General features: G+C 39.3%; 1 protein-coding gene and 2 pseudogenes across 1 annotated transcript; 1 reads left to right on the plus strand and 2 right to left on the minus strand.

Annotated features, from left to right (window-relative positions):
* Window positions 1–3,308: 3,308 nt before the first annotated feature.
* Window positions 3,309–4,252, minus strand: LOC110216188 (taste receptor type 2 member 134-like). The gene has a single exon (XM_020997989.2). It carries the CDS (start codon window positions 4,250–4,252, stop codon window positions 3,350–3,352), a length of 903 nt encoding a protein of 300 aa, XP_020853648.1. The 3' UTR covers window positions 3,309–3,349.
* Window positions 4,253–15,234: 10,982 nt separating this feature from the next.
* LOC110216186 (taste receptor type 2 member 134-like) lies at window positions 15,235–16,138 on the minus strand (annotated as a pseudogene).
* A 9,289-nt stretch (window positions 16,139–25,427) lies between these two features.
* LOC110216126 (taste receptor type 2 member 134-like) lies at window positions 25,428–26,329 on the plus strand (annotated as a pseudogene).
* Window positions 26,330–26,892: the final 563 nt, after the last annotated feature.

The following is a 26,892-nucleotide window of genomic DNA, read 5'->3' on the forward strand; positions in this document are numbered from 1 at the left end:
TTCTTGTTTGACCCATTCATTATTTAGGATTACATTATCTAGTTTCCAAATGATTTTTAGTCTATCTTTCCATAGCCCTTTATGACATGTAATTTTTATTATATCATCATCTAAAAAGGATGCATTTAATATTTCTGCATTCCATTGTGAGGTTTTCATACCCTAGTATATGGTCGGTTTTTGTGTAGGTTCCATGTACTGCTGAGAAAAAGATATATTACTTTCTGTCCTCATTCAGTTTACTCCAGAATCAACCATATTTAACTTTTCTAAAATTCTAATTTATTACAAGTTAGCACTCCTTCCATTGTGCCAACCTGCCTCCCAACCCTACTCCCTAAAAGCATGACTATTCCTCCAGATGACCTGCCAGCACTTACAGTATAGGGCTTGTGAGGTCCTGTCATTGTAGGTAAGAGAAAGAGAAAGAAGAATTACCTTTTTGTGACTATATGTACAAATTATTCTTTTTCAAAGATGAACACTCCTCCAGGATGGGCCTTTATCTAATGGTGAATGAACCAGGAAGACAGCACAAATAGTAAACCTGTCAATAATCTCAGTTTTGAAAATGAACTAGGCATCCAAGTTGACCCAGAAAGAAGAGGCATGGAAAGGGAGTGCCCTGGAAAGAAGGGCAAGCTTCTAACAGGAAGTCAATTGGAGTTTCCCAGAGATTCTTACAGAGAATAACATGAAGAAGCCAGGCATCCCTTCAGTAGGGCCTGCAGGATTGAAGCCAAGAAGAGAACCAGCCATAACAACCAGCTAGTAAATTTGCTTCAGCAAAATGAGAATAGAGATAAATGTGTGAAAGGTACTTGAAACATTCCAGGTGTCAGAGCCACAAAACATCCAGGAAGATGAAGGGAGTAATAATATACTTTAATGGTATAATATATTAATTAAGGGTGGCCTGAAGAAGCCCAGAAGAGGAATGGCCAGGGAACAATTGGTATGAAAAAGGCAGGGTGGGTGCAGTGTTAGTGGATGCAAACTCAACATGAGTCAGTAGATGATGGGGCAGTCAAAAGAACTAGTGTGATCTTAAGATGCTTCTTGATACAGGATTGTAAGAAACAGATTAGATCAGCTGCCGTGGAGGGGACACAGGAATATACAGCCACAAAGGAGTTCAGACACCATCTTTTTTTAACCCTCTTTTTGTCTGATCCCTTTTGGAGTCTGGTGAAGTTTATGGACCTCTTTTGAGAATAAAGTTTCAAATGAATAAAATAAAATATGTAAGATTACAGAGAAAACCACTTATACTGAAATTGTTATCCAAAAAAAAAAAAATACAGATTTTTTAAAATTCATAGACCCCGAGTTAAGAACCCCTGATTTAGTCAAAACCATTTACTTTAAAGAAAAACTGAAGGGCAAAATTTGATGCAAGTTCAGTGTTGAGACAAATTGAGGTACTTGAAAGTCATTGAACACTTGATAAAGGAGCAGGTTTACCTTGGCCTAACAGAGCAAGAATATACAACATGAATATTAGCTTCTCTGACCATGGTCATCCTCCTCTCCATCTGCAAACTTCATCTGGTCAGTAAGTCATGTGGGTATGTAGACTTACATAGTAGCAGGCACCTACCAAGTCTGATTCCATTGGCTGGGATCTTTTCAAGCCCCCAGACCAGGAAGCTATGTCAAAGAAGCCAGAAACAATTAGGTTTAGGACGTGAGGAGGGAAGTCCTGGAAGCTGGGTGATTAAAATTCTGGTCCTATCATAACCTGGCAAAAGAAAAGAATAACATATAAACAGGCATCGTACTCCACTGTATCTTCAAAATGCTGGAAGAAGTTGAAGAAGGTCTTCCTTCATGACATTGGACATACCCCCTGTGAAGAACTTATGAGAGTCCATCGACAAAATCAGAGGAAATACACAGGCATAAATAAAACGTGACCTGCATTATTGGAGGGAAATCCCAAATGGATAAGATCACAAAACTATCTTAGCATTTCTTTTTTAATTACTTTAATTATTACTAATAATCATTACTTTAATAAATTTATTTATTTACTTTAGTTTTCAACAATTACTCCCATAAGATTTTGAGTTACAAATTTTCTCTCCATCTCTCCCCTTTAGTCACCCCATTATGTCATGTAAATTGATATAGACTCAACATATACATTCATATTAAATGTATTTTCACATTAGTAACTTGTAAAGTTTCACATTCACAAATGTTTCACATTAGTCACACATTGTAAAGAAGAATTAGAACCACTGGGAGAAACCACAAGAAAGAAAAACAAAAAAGAGAGAGAGAGAGAAAGCAAATAATATGTTTCAATATGCATTCAGACTGCATAGTTCTTTTTCTGAATGTGGACAGCATTTTCCATCATGAGTCTTGTGGAGTTGTCTTAGATCCTTGCATTGCTGAGAAGAGCCAAGTCTATTAAAGTTAGACATCACACAATGTGGCTGTTACTGTGTACAGTGTTCTCCTGGTTCTGCTCACTTCACTCAGCATCATTCCATACAAGGCTTTCCAGGTTTTTCTGAAGTCTGCCTGGTCATCATGTCTTATAGCACAGTAGTATTCCATTACATTCATATATCACAACTTCTTTGACCATTCCCCAACTGATGCCACCCCCTCAATTTCCAGTTCTTGGCCACCACAAAAAGAGCCATTGTAAAAATTTTTGTACATGTGGATCATTTTCCCATTTCTATGATCTCTGGGATACAGACTCTGAGAGGTTGTCAATTCTCTGACTCATGCAGCCAACATGTCTAGGGTAAGACTTGAATCCAGGACTTCCTGAAAAAAAGGCTGGGTCTTTATCTGCAGTTCTTTCTTCTAGGGGTCCAAAGACACAAACTAGTACCTTCAAGGAACTGACATTGGACTGGAAATAGAAGATCTGTTTCCAGCTGAGTTTTAAAAGGAATAGGAAAACAACAAAAAAAAGTCAGGCCATGACTGAAAAAGTCTTTCGAGTATAATCACCTGAGGTGAGTCCAATGACAACAAGCTAGTGTCTGTCAGTGGGTACAGAGTTGTGGTCAGCTGAAGCCCATGAGGCATTTCAGCTGGACTGTGAGAGGAACTTGAGAGCCACTCTAGTTTCTAAAGAGGGTGAGGATTGAATAGCAAGAAATCCTGTTTGTCTACCACTTTGAGGTTGACAAAGCGCTTTGCTCTGCCTCATCTCCTGAGGTAGGAAGAGAAAATACTATTACCTCCATTGTATGTATGTGTGTGTATAAAATTATATGTATGTATGTATGTATACGTTTATATTTCCTTCTTTTCTTCCATCCCTAATTCCTTCTCTTCCTTCTTTGCTAATTCTCATGCTCACGTCAGACCTTAATTCCCCTCACGCAGTCTCTGGGTTATGAAGAATCTTCTTCAGAGCCTTTCTCAATTTTGAGGTGTTCAGGATCAGGAAGACAGGATGGATGGAGATGCCAGCATATATGACTACCTGACAAACCCAAAGCTGAGACGTACAAAATGAAATGGGTGCCGTGATGCTAATGACCAGAGGCAGGACATATGATGTATAGAGGATGAGAAAGTAGAAAAGTGACTTCAGGGTTGTAATGTGGACCTGTATACTCTGATCCTGACGACCAGCACTGTGGTGCTGCATGTTTCTCAAGTGTCGGCATAGGGAGGAAATAACCAAGATGGTGGAGGCAAGGAAGAAGAGGAAAGGAACTAACAAAATGACCATTTGGAGTGATAGGTAAAAATACTTCAGCAATACATGTGTCCCATCAGCCAAAGTGGTCTTTCCTGAGTAATTCCCAGTAACTGGCAAGTACAAAACAAGATAGTCCTTTACAAGATATGGGATAAATATCAAACTGGATATCAATAGGGAACACAACAGTAGCCAGGGGACACATCGGGAAATTCTCCATTTTAGCCAGAAGAAGATTGGGTGAGTGAAGAAAGAAATTTTCACACAGTAGAAAACAGCAAGCCAGGTGGTGAACCAGAATGTGGTCACATTAGTGAAATTCCAGAAAATGTCAAAATATAGACTGTTGTCACCTGAGGAGAAATATCTGTAGAAGTTACCAACAACTGCTGCCCAATGGAGAAAGAAGCGGGAGATGCCCAGGCTGGCCAGGATCATGTCACCAGGGGACAGGGTCCAACATCGCACCCACTCCCTGCCCAGCACTGTGATGATGAAACCATTTCCTAGGATTGCTGCCATAGACTCCAGGAGAAAGAAGATCATTAAGAAGACATTGAATAGGGTGGGCATTTTTCTCTACTGAGCATCTGCTGAGACTCAAATGCTTCAGAACACTTTACCCAGAAGTGATCAGATAGCAGGCCAGACTCACCAAGGATTCAGCAGCTCTCTTCATGTTATACAGGAACCCAGCTGGAAGAAACAGAGGAGGATCAGGAGGACACTATATGTGCCTAATATGGATTGAAAAAGAATCCTACCCCCTTTTATGGATGCAAATCTGAAATAGATCATTCCCTAAGCCCAGTCTTGATTTGTTTATCCCAGATTTGCCTGTCCCTGACCAGAGCCAGGGCCAAGGAAATATCTGGATATGGGCTACTGATCCTGGCACCTTTCAAGAATCCTCCCACAATGTATATTTGTTCCCTGCCCATCTGGATTCCCTCCCTTAAGGCTAGCTATAAGGCTTGCCCAGAACTACTCCCACTCCTGTTCTTCTAGTAATACACATATGTACTACCTTCCTCCACCCCAACTATTAAACATCCTCCTGTCTATAATATAAATACTTAGTTATCCATTCATGCCTTGGATTCACGCATATATTTTGCTCTCTGTAACTAGTATATCAAGTCCCATTTTGTAGGTGTTGGGTTAATATTGAACCACTTATTTTATCTGTTTGGATCCCACAATTCAATCAGTTCTGAATCTCCCTAATTGCACAATCATTCAACCCATATTTCTCCATCTTTTTCACAGGAATAGCATTAATTAACAAGTCGGCATTAAGTTGTTCTTGATGCCAGCCAGTAGCAAAGCCCTGGGAGAGTATAAAACAGGATAGGTGAATTTCTATGAAGGGAAAAGGAAAGATATGGGACAGGTTTCTACTCAGAGAAAAAGTATCCCATGAGGTTAAGTACAGGAATGGGGAGGGGAGGTACTCTGAGAAGCTTGGGGTAAGTAATTGAAAAGTTTTTGAATAACTGGATAAGAGAAGGAGAGATGGGGTGACATGGAATGAAGGCACAGAATTCTCCTGCTTTATTTTACCCAGGGCTAACTTTGCCCTATAAGTACAATGAGAAGCAAAACAACACAATGCAAAGCATACTGGTTGTGAAATCAGAAAGGCTGGATTCAAATCCTGGCTCTGCCAAAAACTACACTTCTAAACATCTCTAGGCCTTAGTTCTCTCATCTGTACAATGAGGGGGTTCTACTATCTGATTTCTGAGAGCCCTTCCAACTTTCAAACAATGGTTCAGTCCCACTAGGGTTCTATGCTAATATTTCAGAGAAGCTACTTCAGGAATTGGGAGAAGGAATGGATGAACCAGAGGAAAGCCTGGTACAGAAGGAGTAGTGAGAGGACATCAAGAGAGCAAAGTGGAAGAGGGTCTGTAAACACAAAGAGCCAATGAAAGCGAGTTAAGGGAGGATGAAGGACAAATTTAAAAAAGAACAGGGATAAATGAGAACTGAGGGAAAAGGAGACAAATGAGAATCCTTATGTCTCTACTCACATATGTATGTCCTGGCAGATGAGCCAGGTTCTAGACACATTGTGTGTCAGTCTCCAGTCAAAATGACATCTCATGACATTACAAACCAACCAGAGATTACCTTCATCCAAAGCAAAGGACATTTAATTAGATAGCATGGCAAAATAAGAGACAAGGAAGATTCTGCTATACAAAGGGCACTAAGAAACAGGACTCACAAGATGCATCATCACAATAACTCATATTTGTACTGCTGATGCTTGTTCCATCACAGAGCAACCAACATCCTTTGGTGGTATCATCAGGGGAGCTGCTTCTTCCACAGAGCTGAGGTTCATTATGCATCTATTATCACTTCCATCTGGATCCCTCATAAGGGGCTCTACTGAGTGGCAGCCACTGAACTGCCATCTAATGCTCTTTAGCTTCTATGGGGTTTCTCCCCCGTTCTTCAGTTCACAGCCCCAGGACTTTTACAACTCTTTTGTGACTATACTCCCTGCTCTGCTACACCTAGCCAGCTAACAACAGTCATCCTTAGGAATTTAAGCCTGTTTTTTTAAAATCAATTTATGTCTTCCTCACCTGCCACTCCATATCCCTAGACTACTATCTTATTTGAGTTTAGAAATTTCCTTTCAGCTGGGTTTTCTTAATACACAGAAATGCCTGTGATTTATGTATGTTTATTTTATATCCTGCAACTTTGCTAAATTTATTATTTCAGGTAATTTTTTACTTCATTCTCTATGATTCTCTAAATATAACATCATGTCATCTGCAAAGAGTGATAGCTTTGTTTCTTCATTGACTATTCTAATTCTTTCCATTTTTTTTCTTCCCTAATTGCTAAAGCTAATATTTCTAACACAATATTGAATAACGGTGTTGATAATGGAAGTTCTTGATTCATCCCCAATCTTCTTAGAAATGCTTCCACTTTATCTCCATTACATAAAATGCTTCCTCATGGTTTTTAATGGATTCTATCATTTTAAAGAAGACTCCATGTGTTCCTGTGCTCTCTAGTGTTTTGAATTAGAAAGGGTGTCATATTTTGTCCAATGCTTTGTCTCCATCTATTGAGATAATCAAAAGATTTCTGTTAGTGTTGATGTTGGTATGGTCAATAATGCTGATAGGTTTATTAATATTGAACCAGCCCTGCATTCCTGGTATAAATCCTACCTGTTCAAAGTGTATTATTCTCCAGATAATTGTTGTAAGCACTTCATTAATATCTTATTTAAGACCTATCCGGACAAGAGAATTGTCCAGTGCAGTGTACCTCTTCAAGAGAGAATAGGATTATCCATGTGCCACCTGCCCTCAATGGAGGAGCAGTAAGGAGCTAAAACCAAGACATGAGGAGAGCAAAATATTTTGGCTTGATTTGGACTATCCAAGTAGGGCTAATAGGAAAGGGTTTATCTGTCCAAAGCATGATTCACTTCCAGGGAAATAAAAGTCATGGCATAGCAACACAACTTTGTAGGAGTCTGTATAGGACTCTCAAGGAAAGGAGTCACTAGCATGTCAGGGTGTTGCCCTGATGGTTACCCCAAGTTCTGTCTATCTTGTAGGAAAATCCAAACCAACAGGGCAGTGCTGAGTCACTCTACAGCACCCTGTGGAAAAGTGGAACCCTCTAGAGAATGAAGAGAATTGTGTATATTTTTGATGAGTCCGGGAGAATCCCTTTGTGATTTCTACATTTGAATTCCTTCTAATCTCCAGAAGCTTCTGCATTTCCAATAGGTGAAATGTAGGCTGTCTTATACTCAAAACCATGTGTTACCTTGAGTAGTTATACAAAAGTTAGTTTTACACACATTTATAGAAACCTAGACATAACCTATACACAAACTATACTTGGAAGTTCACCATAGTAAATTCTATATGGAAATAATAAAGAGTAAAAGAAATAAGAATTTTGGAGTGTAGCTTCCAAAATCAATCTCACTCCATTTCACCCAGAGCCAGGGGCCTCTGGGCCACAGATTACACTATGCACTTTACACTTTATATATCTTACTTACCACTCCTGAGTGGAATAGAGAGCCAATCTGAACAACCTAAGCCTGACTCACAAAAGTAATGTAAGATACAGTCAGCCTGTTGCCCTCCATTTTTGACTTTGTAAAAGGGATGTTGCTCTTCCTCTTTCCACCAATTCTATTCCAGATTTACTCCCATCTCTGATGTTCCTCATATTCCAATTCCAGTACAGTCATTATCACCCATTATTATCACTGTTTTATTCAACAAGCATTTGTGCAACAAGCATTTATTAAGCATTTATTAGCATGGACAAGTTCCAATGCTAGGATACAAAAACAGATTCAACTTAGACTCTGCTTCTCAATCACCATCTACCATTTTTCTAAGTATACTCTGCGGGGAGAGCATTACACCAGATCCAAAGGACACAAAAGAAGCTTCCCATATGTCCTCTTCCTTCAAAGAGCCTACAATCTCATTGCAGACAAGAGCATATACTGACAAAAATATTTAACAATAAAAGACAGAACATTTTAAGTGGCAAGTAAAAAGTATACCCCATTAGTTGTACAGAAGTTCCCAGGAAGGAACAATCACTGAAAGCTAGGGAAGTCAAGAAAGTTTTCATAGAGAAGATGGGACTTAGAGCTTGTCCTTGAAGGAAATGTAGGATTTGGGTAAGTTGATAGAAGAGAGAACAGCATGCCAGGCAGAAGGAATAGCTAACTAGAGGTAGGCCACTATGTTCAAGGAACAAAGAATAGGATATTTTGACAACTATTGTAGGGAATAATTGTTGAGGTTGAAATAAGGTTGAAGAGGTTGGAAGGGACCAATTATGGAGGACTTTAAATGCTAAGCTAAGGTGTTTAGATGTTACCCATAGGAAATGGAAAGCCATCAGTTCTCCAACCAGCATGGAATGAAGAGGGCTTTATCCCAGTGTGCCAACATCCAGTGAGGCATGCTACCTCCAGAGAACAAAGTTCTTCCCCTTTCACCCTCTCCATCTCATGTATTCCCTTGAAGTCCTCTGCTGTCCCATCCTGCTGGGGCCACTCCCAGGCCACCACTAGCACTCTCCTGTTACCATGGCTCATCTTTGTCCAAGCTCACTTTCCCTCCTAACTTCTGCTAGGCTATAACAGACTGTCTGAAAAACAGGCTTTCTTGGCTTCTTGAACAGCTCCTTCCATGACTGGACTGACCTCTGCACAACTTCATACCCCTTCCCTGTGACTGTTTTTGCAGAAGGTCATGGTTTGGGAATGGGGGGTAGGGATTAAAGTCTAGTTATGTCACCACAAACTATTAAGTTTCTAAGGCTATCTGACCCACAGATTTTAAAGAGAATGCTAGGAAAACAAGAACTCATTATCAAAATTTGCAGTGTGTCTGGTAGGCACAGGAATCAAAGCGCAGACTGTGGCTAATTCACAAAGTGTATTGTTATGTAGCAATTAACAGACTCTTTGTACATTTCTTGCTCCTCCTTTTCACTTTTGAGTAACTAGAAGAAATAAAGTGTGTCTTTCCCAGGAGTATTTATGATGATTAGTGGGACTGGTAACTTGGAGAGGGAAAGAAGGATCTTCAGGGAGAGAAGAAAAGGACTCAAGAAGATTTTTCTTTTTGCCCTCTTCTTGAACTAGGGAAATGGTAAAGAAAGACCAGAGAATCCTATGGAAACATATTCTAGCCTGGCCCAACAATGAGGACAATGGTCTATGTATGCTACAGAACCATGGGGAAACTAGAAAGATGGAGTAATATTCATTTTTTTGCTTATAGATATATAGAGGTTAGAGAAAGAAATTAAGATGAACATGAAGACGGAAATAAGTATGGATATAGGTATAGATACCAATATAGGTACAGGTATAGGTATATATACAGATACAGATATAACTATAGTATACACAGAAGGAGATGGAGAGGGAAGGGGAAGAAGGAAGAGAATAAAAAGAGAGGAGGGGAGAGAGAAGGAGGAGGGGGGAGAAAGGGAGAAGAAATAGACAGAAGAGACAGAGCTATCTTTGGAACAAATTGTGATTCATTCTAAGAATTCTGTTCTGTTTTCCATTGTACCAAATGATAATAATAATAATGTAATAGCTTACACTGCATGATTGCGAGGGAATATTTGATCTCTAGGCAATGGGGGTTACAACGTGTATTTTCCTCAGGTATCCTGAGTGGGTAGTGTGAGCTATGAGAGTGAGAAAATTTTACAAAATAAACCTTGCGTCTTTATGTTATGGGATTGTCACTAACACAAGATGTCCATCATCACTATCCAGCATCCTCAACAAAATGTTTGTAATATATTTGTGCTGACATACAGACAAAAGATACCCTGTATTCTGTTTGCTTCCAATCCAAAGGGAAGAGTAAGTTTCTACACATGTGCAAGGCAAAAACCCCCCAAAAATCAAAAGCACAGCTCCTGTTTCCTGGGCCCCTGCCTAGAGTGAGTCACTGGGCTGGCCCCTTACAAACATAAGCTATCCTTCTTGAGTTCATCATGACTACTTCACTACAAACAATGAGGATTAATTAGAATATAGACACCATCCCTAAGATGAGAACTCTTGGAAAAAATGCATGTGTGTATATATGTACATATATATTTATCTATGTTTATAAACATACATATATATATATACATATGCATATGGATATATGTTGTGTATATATAGAAAATATTGACAAAAAAATCTTTCTGTTTAAATTCATTTCATTCATTTTTATCATCACTACTGTCTTTCTGTCTTTATCTTCATCATAATCAGTATTACCTAAAAGACAAATCAGAGACCACATTCTGTAACCCAGATTTAGAAGGGGGGATCTCTGTCTGCATCAATCAACGAGCTGTATGCGAAGCCCTGGACTAAGCTCTGAACTCAGACCAATGTGATGAATAAATATACATACGGGTGAAAGATTCTTTATACTTTAGATAAGCCAGGTGTTTAGAATACACTTGTACTTAGCTGAGCAGGGAGTTTCTCTTCAGATGTCCAAAAACCATCCCTGCTCTTGGTTCAGGCCTTTCCTCCAAGACTCTCAAGTGTCTTTTCTTCCTTCTTTTCACCTTACAACTCTTGGCTCCTTTTTATTACTCTTCTTGACTCTTTACCCTTTTCCTCTGCACCAGACCTACCAGTTACTGAATAACACTGTTACTTTGGGCAAGTCATTTAACCATGTAAGGGCATATTTCCCCAAGTTGGGAATGATGACTGGGTTCCTCCTAGGTCTATGATTTTATTTCTATTTTTGCTATTTCAAATATTTGGATTTCCTCTCTCCATAGTGAAAAACTCAGATTTACCAACATCTTCTATGTAATCAACTTTAACAGTTTTTCAAAAGAGGAGAAGGGTGGGGGAAATGGAGAAAGGGACATTTCCTTTTTCTCTCCATCTCTTATTTGTCCAAACCTAAGGGAAATATTTTCCTCTTCTATAAAGCATCTTTGTTTCATGGATTTCCCATGATAAGAAAGAACCATCTTTCCACTACTAATATATTACCAATGTTGCTATTGCCTCTTAAGGACTACAAATGAGTATAACGCAGTGGACAATGGAAAAGTACATGGTGAGTGTGAGCAAGCTTCAACAAAGAGCCAAAGAGAAATTGCAAAAAAGAACAGGAGTAAAAGATGTTATCAAGAAATTGCATGTCAGGAAGGGAAGATGGGCTGGTTACATGTCTTGAAGACATGACTCTAAAGATAGCACTCTCTTGATGCAAGCTCAGTGTGGAGACAAAACGAGGTACTTACAAGTCACTGAACATTTAATAAAAGAGCAGGTTTACCTTGGCCTAACAGAACAAGAACATACAACATGAATATTAGCTTCTCTGGCCATGGTCCTCCTGCTCTCCATCTGGAAACTTCATCCGGTCAATAAGTCATGTGGGTATGGAGACTTACATAGTAGCAGGTACCCACCAAGTCTGAGAGGCTCTGATTCCACCGGATTAGGACCTTTTCAAACAGCCAGACCAGAAAGCTATGTCAGTGAAGCTAGAACCAATTAGGTTTTTGATGGGAGGAGGGAAGTCCTGGAAGCTGAGTCATTAAAATTTTTGTCCTATCATAACATGGCAAGAGAAAAGTGTGATAAAGTAATAGGCAGAGTACTCCATGGTACTTCAAGATGTTTGGAGAAGGTGGAGAAAGTCTTCCTTCATCTAGCCATAACCCCTAAAGGAATTTATGAGAGTACATTGACAAGATCAGAAGAAAGACACAGGCACGTGGTTGGGGGCAGCTAGATGGCGCAGTGGATAGAGCACCGGCCCTGGAGACAGGAGGACCTGAGTTCAAATCTGGCCTCACACACATAATACTTCCTAGCTGTGTGACTCTGGGCAAGTCACTTAACCCCAATTGCCTCACTAAAAAAAAAAGAAGAAGAACTACACAGGCATGTATAAAATGTGATGTGCAACACAGGACAGAACTCCCAAACAAATAAGATCACAAACTATTTAAGTGTTTCTTTTTTTATTGATAAATTTATTTATTTACTTTTAGTATTTAGCAACTACTGCTGCAGGAATTTGAGTTATAAATTTTCTCTCTGTCTCTCCCCATAGGTTCAATATATACATTCATGTTAAGCCCTTTTTCACATTAGTCATGTTGTAAAGAAGAGTTAGAACCAGTAGAAGAAACTATGAGAAAAAGAAACAAAAAAAGAGAGAGAGAAAGGAAATAATATGTTTCAATATGCATTCAGACTCCATAGTTCTTTTTCTGAATGTGGACAGTATTTTTCATCATGAGTCTTTTGGAGTTATCTTAGATTGTTATATTGCTGAAAAGAGTTAAGTCTATCAAAGTTAGTCAAAGCACAACATGGCTGTTACTATGTACAGTGGTCTCCTGCTTCTGCTTTTTTCACTCTACATCAGTTCATATAAGTCTTTCCAGAATTTTTTGAGGTCTGGCTGCTCATCATTTCTTATAGCTTAATAGTATTCCATTACATTCATATACCACAATTTGTTCAGCCATTTCTCAGCTGATGGGCATCCCCTCAATTTCCAATTCTTAGCCACCACAAAAAGAGCTGCTATAAATATCGTTGTACACATCAGTCCTTTTCCTATTTGTATGATCTTTTTGAGGTATAGCCCTACTAGTGCCATTGCTGGGTCAAAGTGGAAGTATCTGAGTATTTAAGTCATACAGACATTACTATATTCAAGAAACAATAAAAGATAAATTCAAACAGGCAAATGCTCAGTAACTAATACGACACCAAGTAGAGCACTGTGACCAATGCATCAGACTGTTTGTTAGTGACATCCATGCTATATCTGCTATCACTCAAATATTTTCCCCACATGCCATATGAACCACCCAACAGCAGAGGGTGTCCAGAGTCATCCCAATTCCTTAGGCATCTCTCAGGCCTATAGGGAGCCTATAGGGAGGGTTTACTGATGACTTTAATCAGACTATTACAAATGAATTAAACAAACAACAGTGATATATCCAGCAAGAATGTTCCTGAGCTACACTACCTCCATTACATCCCTTTCCCTCGCCCCCAGCTATGCCAAAAGCCTGAAGTTCAGTTTAATTGTGCCACTCTCCAATAGGAGCTAACAAAGACTTTTCTCCTATGTTTTCACTCACAGTTCAGACCACTGAAACCTTCTTGTGTCTAAATGAATTGGGGTGGGAAGGAGGGATTGTGCACAAATAAATTATATCCCCCTTGGGTCACAGCTCCAGACAGCCACATCCCAGTTATTAGTTCCATTGAACTCAATTCATTTATGTCTCTGATTCTCTCAAACCAACCAAATGAGAAGAGAAATTTCCTAACACAATCTGGGCATCAAAGTCCTGACCAGACAGCTTAAAGAGGAAGATGCCATCTCTGCCAGCAGGGTACCATGTTTCTTCTCTCTCTCTTCATATTCTTAAGGCTGGTTTTCTCTGTCACGCCACAGTAAAGGATGAGCTGTTTCCACCATTCTCACCCCTGAAGCTTTTTCCCATCATGGAGGGCATTAAAGTGGCTAGAAACAGGGTACGACATCAGAAGAATTATTGGGGTGAGCAGAGATAGTCTGGAACGTCATTATGTTTAAACTGAACATGCCTTAATTATAAATTCCTTCATTAAGTAAACATTTATTAAGCACCCACTATGTGTAAGCTCCCCCCCCTCAATTGAATATGACCTCCATGAGAAGAAGGATTATTTCATTTCTTTCTTCATATCTCTACAACAGCTATGTGGTGCAGTCGATCAACTGTTGGACCTGGAATCAGGAAGACTTGAGTTCAAACCCAGCCTCACACAGCTATTATCTGTGTGACCATGGGCAAGTCACTTCACCTCTGTTTGCCACTGATTCTTCCTGTTGAAAATAGGGGTGATAATAATAACACCTACCTCCAAGGATTATTATAAGGCTAAAATAAGATATTTGTAAAGCACTCTGCAAACTTTAAGGTGCTATATAAATGCTAGTAGTTCTTGGCATATAATAGAGTCTTAATAAATGTTTATTGATTGAAGATATTGTTTCAGGTGATAGTTTTGTTTTGTTTTTATTGGTGGGGGAGGGAAGGAAGAAGAAGAAGAGTAGACCTGCAATTTCATTAGTATAGGGAAATCCCAGTGCAGATCAGCACCTGCTCAGCAACCTATAATCTTTTTTTTTTTAGGCAATTGGGGTTAAGTGACTTGCCAGGGGTCACACAGCTAGTAAGTGTCAGGTGTTTGCTGTGAGGCTGGATTTGAACTTAGGTCCTCCTGACTTCAGGCCAGTGCTCTATCACTGAGCCACCTAGCTGCCCCTGCAACCTATAATCTTAAAAGACAGTTACAGAGCCTGAAAGGTTAAGTCAGTTCTCTGAGTCATTCAGCCAACATATATCTTCAGTTAGACTTGAACCCAGGTCTTCCTGACAAAGAAGCTGGGTCTTTATCTGCAGTTCCATTCATCTAGGGGTCCAAAGACACAAACTAGTGCCTTCAAGGAATTGACATTGTACTGGGAATAGAAGGTATGTTTCCAGCTGAGTTTTGAAAAGAATTGGGAAAGCAACCAAAAAAGTCAGGAGATGACTGAAAAAGTGTTTCCAGTGTAATCATCTGAGGTGAGTCCAATGAGGACAGTCTACTGTCTGTCAATGGGGACAGAATTGTGATCATCTGAAGCCCAGAACACATTTCAGCCGCACTGTGAGAGGCAATTGTCAGCCACTCTAGGTTTCTAAAGAGAGTGAAGATGGAATACCAAGAAATCCTGTTTCTCTACCACTGTGAGGTTGACAAAGTACTTTGCTCTGGCTAACCTCCTGAGGTAGGAAGAGAAAATACTATTATCTCCACTGTGTGTCTTGTGTGTGTGTATAAAATTATGTATATCTTTTTCCTCCCCTCATTCCTTCTCTTCCTTCCTTTCTAACTCTTATACGTCTATATCACAAATAGTAACATTGGTCATTGGTCAATATTTATCACTGACATTGATCACTTCAGAGCTGAACTCCCCTCATGCAGTCACTGGGTCATGAAGCATTGTCTTCAGAGCCGTTCTCATTTTGAGGTGTTCAGGATCAGAAAGGCAGGATGGATGGAGATGCCAGCACAGATCACTACCTCCCATACCCAAAACCAAGTGGTGCAAACTGAAATAGCTGCTGTGAGGGCAATGATCAGAAGCAGAACATATGATGTATAGAGGATGAAAAAGAAGAAAAGTGACTTCAGGGTTGTAATGTGGACCTGAATACTCTGATCCTAAGGACCAGCACTGTGCTGCTGCATGTCCCCCAAGTGTCGGCACAGGGTGGAAATGAGCAAGATGGTGGAGGCAAGGAAGAAGAGGAAAGGAATTAACCAAAATAAACATTTGCAGTAACAGGTAAAAATATAACTGTGATACATCTGTCCTATCATACAAAGTGGTCTTTTCTGAGTAATTCCCAGTGACTGGCAGTTGGGGAAACAAGATAAGTCTTTACAAAAGATGGAATAAATATCAAATTGGATATCAGTAGGGAACACAACAGTAGCCGGGAGACAAATCAAGAAATTCTCCATTTCAGCCAGAGGAGGATTGGGTGACTGAAGGAAGAAATTTTCACACAGTAGAAAACAGCAAGCCAGGTGGTGAACCAGAATGTGGTCACATTAGTAAAACTCCAGAAAATGCCAAGGTATACACTGTTGTTATTTTAGGAGAAATATCTGTAGAAGTTGCTAAGAACTGCTGCCCACTGTAGAAAGAAGTGGGAGATGCCCAGACTAGCTAGGATCATGTCACCAGGAGGCAGGGTCCAACATCACACCCACTCCTTGACCAGCACTATGATAATGAAAACATTTCCTAGGATTGCTATGATAGATTCCAGGAGAAAGAAAATCATGAAGAAGAGATTGAGTAGGCTGGGCATTTTTCTCTACTGAGCATCTACTGAGACTCAGGTGCTCCAGAACACCTAACCCAGAAGATATCTGATAGCAAGCCAGATTCTCCAAGCATTTAGTAGCTGTCTTCGCTTTATACAGGAGCCCAGCTGTAAGAGAAAATGGAAGAGCAGGAGGACACTAAGTGCCAAATGTGGATTAGAATAGTATACTACCACTTCTATGGATGCAAATCTGACATAGATTACTCACTGAACCCAGTCTCTATTTTTTTATCCTAGATTTGCCTGTCCTTGACCAGGTCCAAGCCAAGGAAATATTTGGATATAGGCTACTGATCCTGGCACCTTTGTAGAACCATGTCTAAATGCATACTTCTTCCCCACCCATCTGGCTCCCCTCCCTTAAGGCTAGCTATAAAGCTCCACCAGGTCTACCACCACTCCAGATCTTGTAGTGACACACTTATCTACCACTTCCCCAATTCCAACTATTAAAACTCCTCCTGTCTATAATATAAACCTTTGTGCCTTGGACTCACACATCTATTTTGCTCTCTGTGGCTAGTATATCAAGTCCCACTTTGGAGGTGTCAAGTTGACATTGAACCACTTATATCTGTTTGAACCCCTCCATTCAACCAGTTCTGAATCTGCCTAATTGCACAATCACTCAACCCACATCTCTCCATCTTTTCCACAAGAATAGCATTAATTAACCAGTTGTCATTAAGTTGTTCCTGATCCCAGTCAGTAGCAAGGTCCTGGGAGAGTGTAAAACAGGACAGGTGAGTTTCTGTGAAGGGAAAAGGAAAGAGATAGGACAGATTTCTACTCAGAGAAAAAGTATCCCATAAGGTTAAATACAGGAGTAGGGAGGAGGGGTACTCTGAGAAGCTGGGGACAAGTAACTGTGAAGGTTTGGAGTAACTGGATGGAAGAAGGAGAAGTGGGGTGGCATGGAATGAAGGCATAGAATTCTCCTACTTCATTTTACCCAGGGCCAACTCTGCCCTATAAGTAAAATGAGAAGCAAAGCAACACAATGCAAAGCATACTGGATGTGTAATCAGAAGTGGTGGATTCAAATCCTGGCTTTGCCAAAAACTACACTTCTCAACATCTCTGGGCCTTAGTTTTCTCATCTGAACAATGAGGGAGTTATACTACCTAGTCTCTGAGGGCCCTTCCAATTTTAAATCAATGGTTCTGTCCCATTAGGGTTCTATGATAATACTTCACAGAAGCCAATTCAGGAATTGAGAGTAGGGATGGATGGGCCGGAGGAAGGCCTGGTATAGCAAGGAAGTGAGAGGACATCAAGAGAGCAAAGTGGAAGAGGGTCTATCAGCACAAAGAGCCCACTCTATGTAAGCCAATGAAAGAGAATTAAGGGAGGATGAAGGACAAATTAAAAAAAGAACAGGGATAAAGGAGAACTAAGGAAAAAAGAGACAAATGAGAGTCCTTGTGTCTCTCTTCACATGTGTATGTCCTGAAAGCTGATCCAGGTTCTAGGCACATTTTGATCAGTATCCGGTCAAAATGACATGACATTACAAACCAACCAGAGATTACCTTCATCCAAAGCAAAGGACATTTAATTAGATAGCATGGCAAAATAAAGGACAAGAAATATTATCCATTACATAGGGCTGCCATATCTCCACTGAGAGAAGGATGCACAAGGTGCATCATCAGGGTAACTCATATTTCCATTGCTGATGCTTGTTCCCCCACAGAGCAATCAACATCCTTTGGTGGTATCGTCAGGGGAGCTGCTTCCTTCACACAGCTGAGATTCTTCATGAATCTATTATCACTTCCATCTGGATCCCTAATAAGGGGCTCTACTGAATGGTTGCCACTGAGCTGCCATCTTCTGCTCTTCAGCTTCTGTAGGGCTTCTCCCCTGTTCTTCAGTTCACAGCCCAGGACTGTTACAACTCTTTTGTGAATATACTCCCTACCCTGCCACATCTAGCCAGCTAACAATAGAAGTCCTTAAGAATTTAAGCCTGTTTTTTTTTAAATCAATCTATGTCTTCCTCACCTGTCACTTCATGAACCTAGACTGCCTTCTCATCTGAATTTGGAAGTTTCCTTTCAGCTGGGCTTTGTTAGTAAAACATAGAAATGCCAGTGATTTGTGTGGGTTTATTTTATATCCTGCATCTTTGCTAAATTTATTATTTTAAGTAATTTTTACTTGATTCTCTAGGATTCTCTAAATATAACATCATGTCATCTGCAAAGAGTGATAGCTTTGTTTCTTCTTTGCCTCTTCTAATTCCTTCAATTTCTTTTTCTTCTCTAATTGCTACAGTTAACATATCCAGCACAATATTGAATACAGTGGTGATAATAGACATCCTTGTTCAACCCCCAATCTTTTTGGAAATGCTTCTAGTTTATCTCCATTACATATAATGCTTGCTGATGTTTTTTGATAAACTCTAGCTATCATTTTAAGTAAAACTCCATTTATTCCTATGCTCTCTAGTGTTTTTAATAGGAATGTGTGTTGTATTTTGTCAAAATCTTTTTCTGCATTTGTTGAGATAATCATATGACTTCTGTTAGTTTTGTTACAGATATGGTCAATTACGCTGATAGGTTTCCTAATATTGAACCAGCCCCGTATTCCTGGTATAAATCCTACCTGCTCAAAGTACATTATCCCCCAGATAAGTTGTTGTAACTCCTTTGCTAATATTTTATTTAAGATTTTTGTATCTCTATTCATTAGGGAGATTGGTCTATAATTTTCTTTCTCTGTTTTGGCTCTTCCTAGTTTAGGTATCAGCACCATATGTGCATCATTAAAAAAAAAATTGGTAGAACTCTTTCTTCACCTATTTTCCCAAATAGTTTATACAGTATTGGAATTAGTTGTCCTTTAAATGTTTCATAGAATTCACTTGTAAATCCATCTGCCCTGGAGATTTTTTCTTAGGGAGTTCATTGACGGCTTGTTCAATTTCTTCTTCTGAAATGGGGTTAAGTATTTTATTTCCTCTTTCATTAATGTGGGGAATTTATATTTTTGTAAATATTCATCCATTTCACTAAGATTGTCGAATTTATTGGCATACAGTTTGGTAAAATAGCTCCTAATTATTGTCTTGATTTCCTCTTCATTGGTGGTGAATTCACCCTTTCTATTTTTGATATTGGTCATTTCTTTTTTTTCTTTCTTTTTTTTAACCAAATTAACCAAAGATTTATCTATTTTTTTATAACACCAAGTCTTAGTTTTATTTATTAGTTTAACAGTTTTCTTAATTTCAATTTTATTAATTTCTCCTTTAGTTTTCAGAATTTCTAATTTGATATTTAATTGGTGATTTTCAATTTGTTCTTTTTAGCCTTTTTAGTTGCATGCCTAATTCATTGATCTTTTCTTTCTCGATTTTATTCATGTAAGCATTTAGCATTATAAAACTATCCCAAAAGACTGCTTTCATTGCATCCTATAATTTTTGGTATATTGTCTCATTATTGTCATTCTCTTGTATGAAGTTATTGTTTCTGTGATATGTTGTTTGACCCATTCATTCTTTAGGGTGATTATTTAGTTTCCAATTAATTTTTAGTCTATCTTTCCGTGGCCCTTTATTACATGTAATTTTTATTGCATCATTATCTGACAAGGATGCATTTAATATTTCTGCATTGGAATGTTAGGTTTTTATGCCCTAGTATATGGTCAGTTTTTGTGTAGGTGCCATGTACTGCTGAGAAAAAGATACATTCCTTTCTGTCCCCCTTCAGTTTTCTCCAGAGTCAACCATATTTAACTTTTCTAAAATTCTATTGATCTCCTTAAATTCTCTCTTGTTTATTTCATGGTTAAATTTATATAGTTCTGAGAGGGGAAGGTTCAGGTCCGCCACTAGCATAGTTTTGCTGTCTATTTCTTCCTGTATCTCCCTTAACTTCTCCTTTAAGATTTTCAATGCTATACCACTTAGTACATATATGTTTTGTAATGATATTATTTCATCATCTATGGTACATTTTACCAGAATGTAATTTCCTTCCTTACTTCTTTTAATTAGATCTGTTTTTCCTTTTGCTTTGTCTGAGATTAGGTTTGCTACCTCTATTTTTTTTACTTCAGCTGAAGCATCATATATTCTGTTCCAGCCTTTTACCTTTCCTCCATGTGTACCCTCTGTTTCAAATGTGTTTACTTGTAAATTACATATTGTAGAATTGTGGTGCTTAATACACTCTTCTACCTATTTCCATATTATGAGAGAGTTCATCCCATTCACATTCACAGTTACAGTTACTATCTGTGTCTTCCTCTCCACCCAATCCCCTCCTGGTTTATGTTTTTTTCTCTCTTTTCTCCATTTCCCTTCTTAGTAGAGTTTTGCTTTTGACCACCACCTGCCTCAGTCTACCCTCCCTTCTATTAGCCCCCTCCCTTTTCTTCCCCTTTACCCTTTTTTTACTTCTTTCCTCCCTTCTATTCACCCTCTTACCTTTTATTTTCCTTTTCCCCTCCTACTTCCTCTAGGGTAAGTTAGATTTCTATACCTAACTAAGTGTGTTATTCCCTCTTTGAACCAAATCTGATGACAGTAAGGTTCAAACAATGCTCATCTCCCTCCCTTTCATCTCTCTACTTCATGTGATGTAATTTATTCTTGTCTGTCTCCTCCTTTCCTCTTCTCCCAGTACAATCCGTTTTCCCCACTTAATTAAATTTTTTACCATCATATCAAAGTCAATTTGTATCCATGCCCTCTGTCTAAGTGTACTCCCTTTTAAATGTCATAATAACATTACAGTTCTCAAGAGTAACAAGTGTCATCTTCCCTTGTAGTGATGTAAACAGTTTGACCATATTAATAATATGTTGTTGGGTTGGTTTTTTCTTTCTTATTTACCTTTTTATGACTCTCTTGAGTCTTGTATTTGAAAGTCAAATTTTCTGTTGAGTTCTAGTCTTTTCATCAGGAATATTAGGAAGTCCTCTATTTCTTTGAATGTCAGTCTCCTCTCCTGAAAGATTATGCTCAGTTTCACTGGGTAGTTGATCCCTGATTGTAATCCAAGCTCCTTTGCCTAAATCATTCCCCAATTGATAAATGGTCAAAGGATTTGAATAGGCAGTTTTCAGAGGAAGAAACTAAAGATATCTATAGTCATATAAAAAAATGTTCTAAATAACTATTGATTAGAGAAATGTAAATCAAAATGACTCTGAGGTACTACATCACACCTATCAAATTGACTAACATGACAAAACAGGACCATGATAAATGTTGGTGAAGATGTGAGAAAATTGTAACACTAGTGCATTGTTGGTGGAGTTGTGAAATGATCCAACCATTTGGGATTGCAGTTTGGCACTATGCCCAAAGAGCTATAAAGTTGTGCATAATCTTTGACCCAGCAATACCGTTTCTATGTCTGTATCCCAAAGAGATCATACAAGTGGGAAACGGACCCACATGTACAAAAATATTTATAGCAGCTCTTTTTGTGGTGGCAAAGAATTGGAAGTTGAGGGGATGCCCATCAATTGGGAAATGGCTGAATAAGTTGTGGCATATGAATGTAATGTAATACTATTGTGCTATAAGAAATAATGAGCAGGCAGACTTCAAAAAAACTGGAAAGATTTACATTAACTGATGCAGAGTGAAAAGAGCAGAACCAAGAGAACATTGTACACAGTAACAGCTACTTTGTACAATGACTGACTTTGATAGACTTGGCCCTTCACAGTAATGCAAGAATCTAAGACAGCTCTGAAAGACTCACAATGGAACTTGCTACCTACATCCAGGGAAAGAACTTTGAATGCAGGTGGTGGTATACTATGTACTCCCCTTTTCTTTTGTTGTTTTGTTTTATTGCTTCATTCTCATGATTCTTCCCATTAGTTCTACTTCTTCTTTACATCTTGACTAAAAGGAAAATATGCTTAATATGAATGTATAAGTAGAGCCTATATAAGATTGTACACAATCTGGGAATGGGGAGAGGAATGGCAGTGGGAAAAAATTTAAAACTCAAAATCTTATGGGAGTGAATGCTGAAAACTAAAAATTAGTTAATTATCAAAAAAAACTTAAAAAAAAAGTTTCCTTTCCTAACAGAAGCTTTCCAGTGATCCCCAAGTCACCCTGGGATCTGGCCACCTGGCTCTGGATGCTACATTTTCCCTCCAGAGCCTAACCAATTTTCAGCCCAGGATCTGGCTACCACCTATAGAACCTCCTCTTACCCACATTGTCTTTCCTCCAAGGCCTTCATGAGGACCTCTGTGAGGCCTATATCAATTCTGTGAGAAATTAATGTGGCTCTCTTATATTTAATAATTTTTATATTTTTATATTAAGACCAAGGCTTTTCCCCTTTTCTACTTCCTCATCCAGAAATCAATCAGTGTGAGAAATCTCTCTTAGAGATTTACCTAGCTCAAGATCTAATTAGACAGTAAAAGAAATTCTAAGTTTAAGCTAATGGCTGTATTCCTGCTCATTGTGTTTGTGTTTGTGTTTGCTCAGACTGGTCTGGGGAAATGTTGATTGTACCTATCATCATGATAAATGAATATGGAAAATGATCTCTTTGACAGGATTTGAGTGACCTAAGTCAAGTACTCCAAGATTGCCCACCTACCATTTGATTCAACAATCAGAGTTGAGTAGAAACTCCTCAGGAATGTCTCCTCTTAGAAGGCAGAGACCTTTCAGTCTGGAGACAAAGACTTTCCCCTCCTCTGGAGTTATTTCATTGAAACAAAAACAAAAAATAAAAACACCACCTACTGAACACCTACCAAGTGCATGATACTATGGAAGTCTCTGGGGGGAACACAAAGATAAACAAGTTTTCCATCCTTGGAGAGCATGCAATATAGTTGAAGAGCTACATAAGATATCTACATAATCATTCAATGGGTTCACAAAGAATTACAAGCACCTTTTATATGCTAAGCACTAAGCAAATTCAAAAGTGAGATAGTGTAGTCATCAAGGGGCTTACATGGGAGGGGTGGGAGATGACTTACACAGATAAATAAATATAAGCTAATTGCAACATTGATTCAAAGTAATTCCAGGGGGTGGGAAACAACACTAGCAACTGAGGAACTCATGAAAGGCCTCTTAAAGGAAATGAGCTGAGACCCCAACACCATTATCTGTCTTTGGTCTGAGAGGGCCAGCAAAATGACCATCTTTTTGATGAGGTAGAAAGGAGTGCTCAAGGCAGTTGGCGAAAGCAGGATGCAGAACTCAAAATATGAGATAAGATACAGGATGTGACCAGCTGAAGGTAAATTGAAGAGTATCTCAAGGAGGGCAACAAGAAAGGTGAGGAGCCTCAAGATGGTGCTATATGAGAACTGGGTGAAGGGTGTTGGAGCATTTCCTGAAAAAGAGAAGACAGGGAAGTTATGATAGCTGGCTTCAAGTTTTTAATGGGCTGTTTCCTGGATAAGGGATCTGTCCTGCTTTTCCCCAAGGAGTTGAATAAGGAACACTGGATTAAAATTGGAAAAAGGTAAAGTGGGGTTGTAGGGAAGATGGGAGGGACTCATTCTAGAATTAAAGAAGGAAAAGGTCCTTTTTAATTTCACCAGCCTGTGAGGATAAAGGAAAAGTGGGTATATTAAAGAAAACTGTATTAATGAAGTATGATCACCTAAAATTGAATGCTGAAAAATTTAATCACATTTTTGCATTAGACATATCACTGTCCCCCCAAGTGTTCCACCTGTGTTGCCAAAATGATCTCAGTAAAACACAGAAATGAAGTGGAGCCACTTCCAATCTACTATTGCCAGGGATTCAACATCATAATGTCATTCCACTCCCTCACAGTCCTTCCACTTGCTTCATTGTGCTGAAAGAAACCAATTATTCACTCTCATAGTTTCTGGGCTGTGCAACTCTGCTAAAACCAGCCAGTTCTTCATCTCAGAAAACTAGTTAGGCTCTGGAGGAAAAACATATCATGGAGAGCCAGGCGGCCAGATCCTAGGGTGATTTGGGGATCACTGGGAAGGTTCTGGAAGGAAATGAAATTTCTCTTTCTAATTTTTTTGGGGAGTGAGGCAATCAGAGTTAAATGATTTATTTGCCCAGGATCACACTAGTGAGCATCATGTGTCTGGGGCTGGATTTGAACTCAGGTCCTCCTGACCTGTGCCAGCGCTCTATCTGTTGCACCACCTACCTGTCCAGGAAACTTCTAAACTCAAATGAGATAGTAGCCTAAGGTCATGTAGTGGCAGGTGAGGAAGACATAGATTGATTTTTTTAAAAAAACAGGCTTAAATTCCTAAGGACTTCTCCAGTTAGCTGGCTAGGTGTAGCAGAATAAGAAGTATAGTCACAAAAGAGTTGTAATAGTCCTGGGGTTAAGAAGTGAAGAACAGAAAGAAGCAGCCCCATAGAAGCTGAAGACCAATAGATAGCAAGTCAGTGGCAGCCATTCAGTAGAGCCCCTTATTAGGCATCCAGATGGAAGTAATAATAGATGCATAATGAACTTCAGCTCCGTGGAGGAAGCAGCTCCCCTGATGATACCAGTAAAGGATGTTGGTGGCTTTGTGGGGGAACAAGCATCACCATTAGAAACATGAATTACCCTGATGATGCATCTTGTGCATCCTTTCTCCCAGTGAAGATATTTCTGTGTGTAGGAGAATCTTTCTTTTCCCTTATTTTGCTACTCTATCTAATTAAATGTCCTTTGCTTTGGATGAATGTAATCTCTGGTTGGTTTATAATGTCATGAGATGTGATTTTGACTGGAGACTGACACACAATGTGCCTAGAACCTAGCTTAGCTGTCAGGACATATATATGTGAGTAGAGACACAAAAGTACTCACATTTGTCTCCTTTCTCCTTAGTTCCCTTTTATCTTGTTCTGAATATCCCTGGCTATCCCCTTTATCCCTGTTCTGGAATCAGGATGGCAGAAAACAACTCTGCATTTTGGAGGGATTCTTGAAAGGTGCCAGAATCAGTGGCCTATATCTAGATATTTCCTTGGCCCTGGCTCTGATCAGGGAACAGGCAAATCTAGGATAAACAAATGGGAATTAGATTCAGTGAATGATCTATGTCATATTTGCATCCATAAAAGGGGTAGGATTTTTTTCTAATCCACATTAGGCAGATATAGTGTCCTCTTGATCCTCCTCTGTTTCTTCCAGCTGGGCTCCTGCATAATTGAAGAGAGCTGTTGAATCCTTGGAGAGTCTGGTCCGATATCAGATATCTTCTGGGTAAGGTGTTCTGGAACACTGATGAGTCTCAGCAGATGCTCAGTAGAGAAAAATGCCCAGCCTACTCAATCTCCTCTTCATGATCCTCTTTCTCATGGAGTCTATGGTAGCAATCCTAGGAAATGGTTTCATCATAGTGGTGCTGGGCAGGAAGTGGGTGCGATGTTGGACCCTGCCACCTGGTGACATGATCCTGGCCAGTCTGGGCATCTCCCATTTCTTTCCACAGTGGGCAGCAGTTCTTAGAAACTTCCACAGATATTTCTCATCAAATAACAACAATCTGTACCTTGGCATTTTCTGGAGTTTTACTAACATGACCACATTCTGGTTTACCCCCTGGCTTGCTGTTTTCTGCTGTGTGAAAATTTCTTCCTTCACTCACTCAATCCTCCTCTGGCTGAAATGGAGAATTTCCCGATTTGTCCCCTGGCTACTGCTGTGTTCCCTACTGATATCCGATTTGGTATTCATCTGAACTTTAATAAGGACTTATCTTGTTTTGCAACTGCCAGTCACTGGGAATTATTCAGAAAAGACCACTTTGAATGATAGAGCAGATGTATTACAGAGGCATTTTTACCTGCCACTGCAAATATTTATTTTGTTAATTCCTTTCCTCTTCTTCCTTGCCTCCACCATCTTGCTCATTTCCTCCCTATGCCAACACTTGGCGAACATGCAGCAGCACAGTGCTAGTCCTCAGGATCAGAGTATGCAGGTCCACATTACAACCCTGAAGTCACTTTTCTTCTTTCTCATCCTCTATACATCATATGTTCTGCCTCTGACCATTGCCCTCACAGCACCTGTTTCAGTTTGCAGCTCTTGGTTTTGGGTATGGCAGGTAGTGGTCTATGTTGGCATCTCCATCCATCCTGCCTTGCTGATCCTGAATACCTCAAAATGAGAAGGGCTCTGAAGACAATGCTTCATGACCCAGAGACTGCTTGAGGGGAATTCAGCTCTGAAGTGATCAATGTCAGTGATATATGTTGAGCCATTCAATGACCAGTGTTGCTATTTGTGATATAGATGCATGAGAATTAGAAAGGAAGGAAAAGAAGGAGTGAAGGAAGTAAAAAGATATTTAATTATGTGCCTATGATATTTTGGCACTGGGGATACCAATACAATCACTTAGTTACTGACTTTTCATCTTCTCCATTCTCTCTTCCTTCACTACCTAGTTCATTCATCCCTAAGCCCTGTCAATTTTCCTCTGTACTATTTCATAGTTAATTGAAAGGTATTTTGCCGGCTAAGTCCCTTATTTTACAGATGGGGCACTAAGATCCTGAAAGATCAAGTGACTTGTCCAGGGTCAAACAATTGATCTGTTCTGCAAAGAAAAGTCAGATATACCTCAATTACTAGCAGAGGTTACCATTGGCAAATGACTTAACTCGCTTAGCCTTGCTTTCTTCATCTAAAGAAAAAAAGCCCTGTGTGTGTGTATGCAATGTATACTTTATAAATATGTGCAGTGTACATATGTATATGTGTATGTACACATA

The sequence above is a fragment of the Phascolarctos cinereus genome, unplaced genomic scaffold, assembly GCF_003287225.1.
Source record: "Phascolarctos cinereus isolate Bilbo 61053 unplaced genomic scaffold, phaCin_HiC Scaffold_1;HRSCAF=81, whole genome shotgun sequence".
NCBI classification, from domain to species: domain Eukaryota; kingdom Metazoa; phylum Chordata; class Mammalia; order Diprotodontia; family Phascolarctidae; genus Phascolarctos; species Phascolarctos cinereus.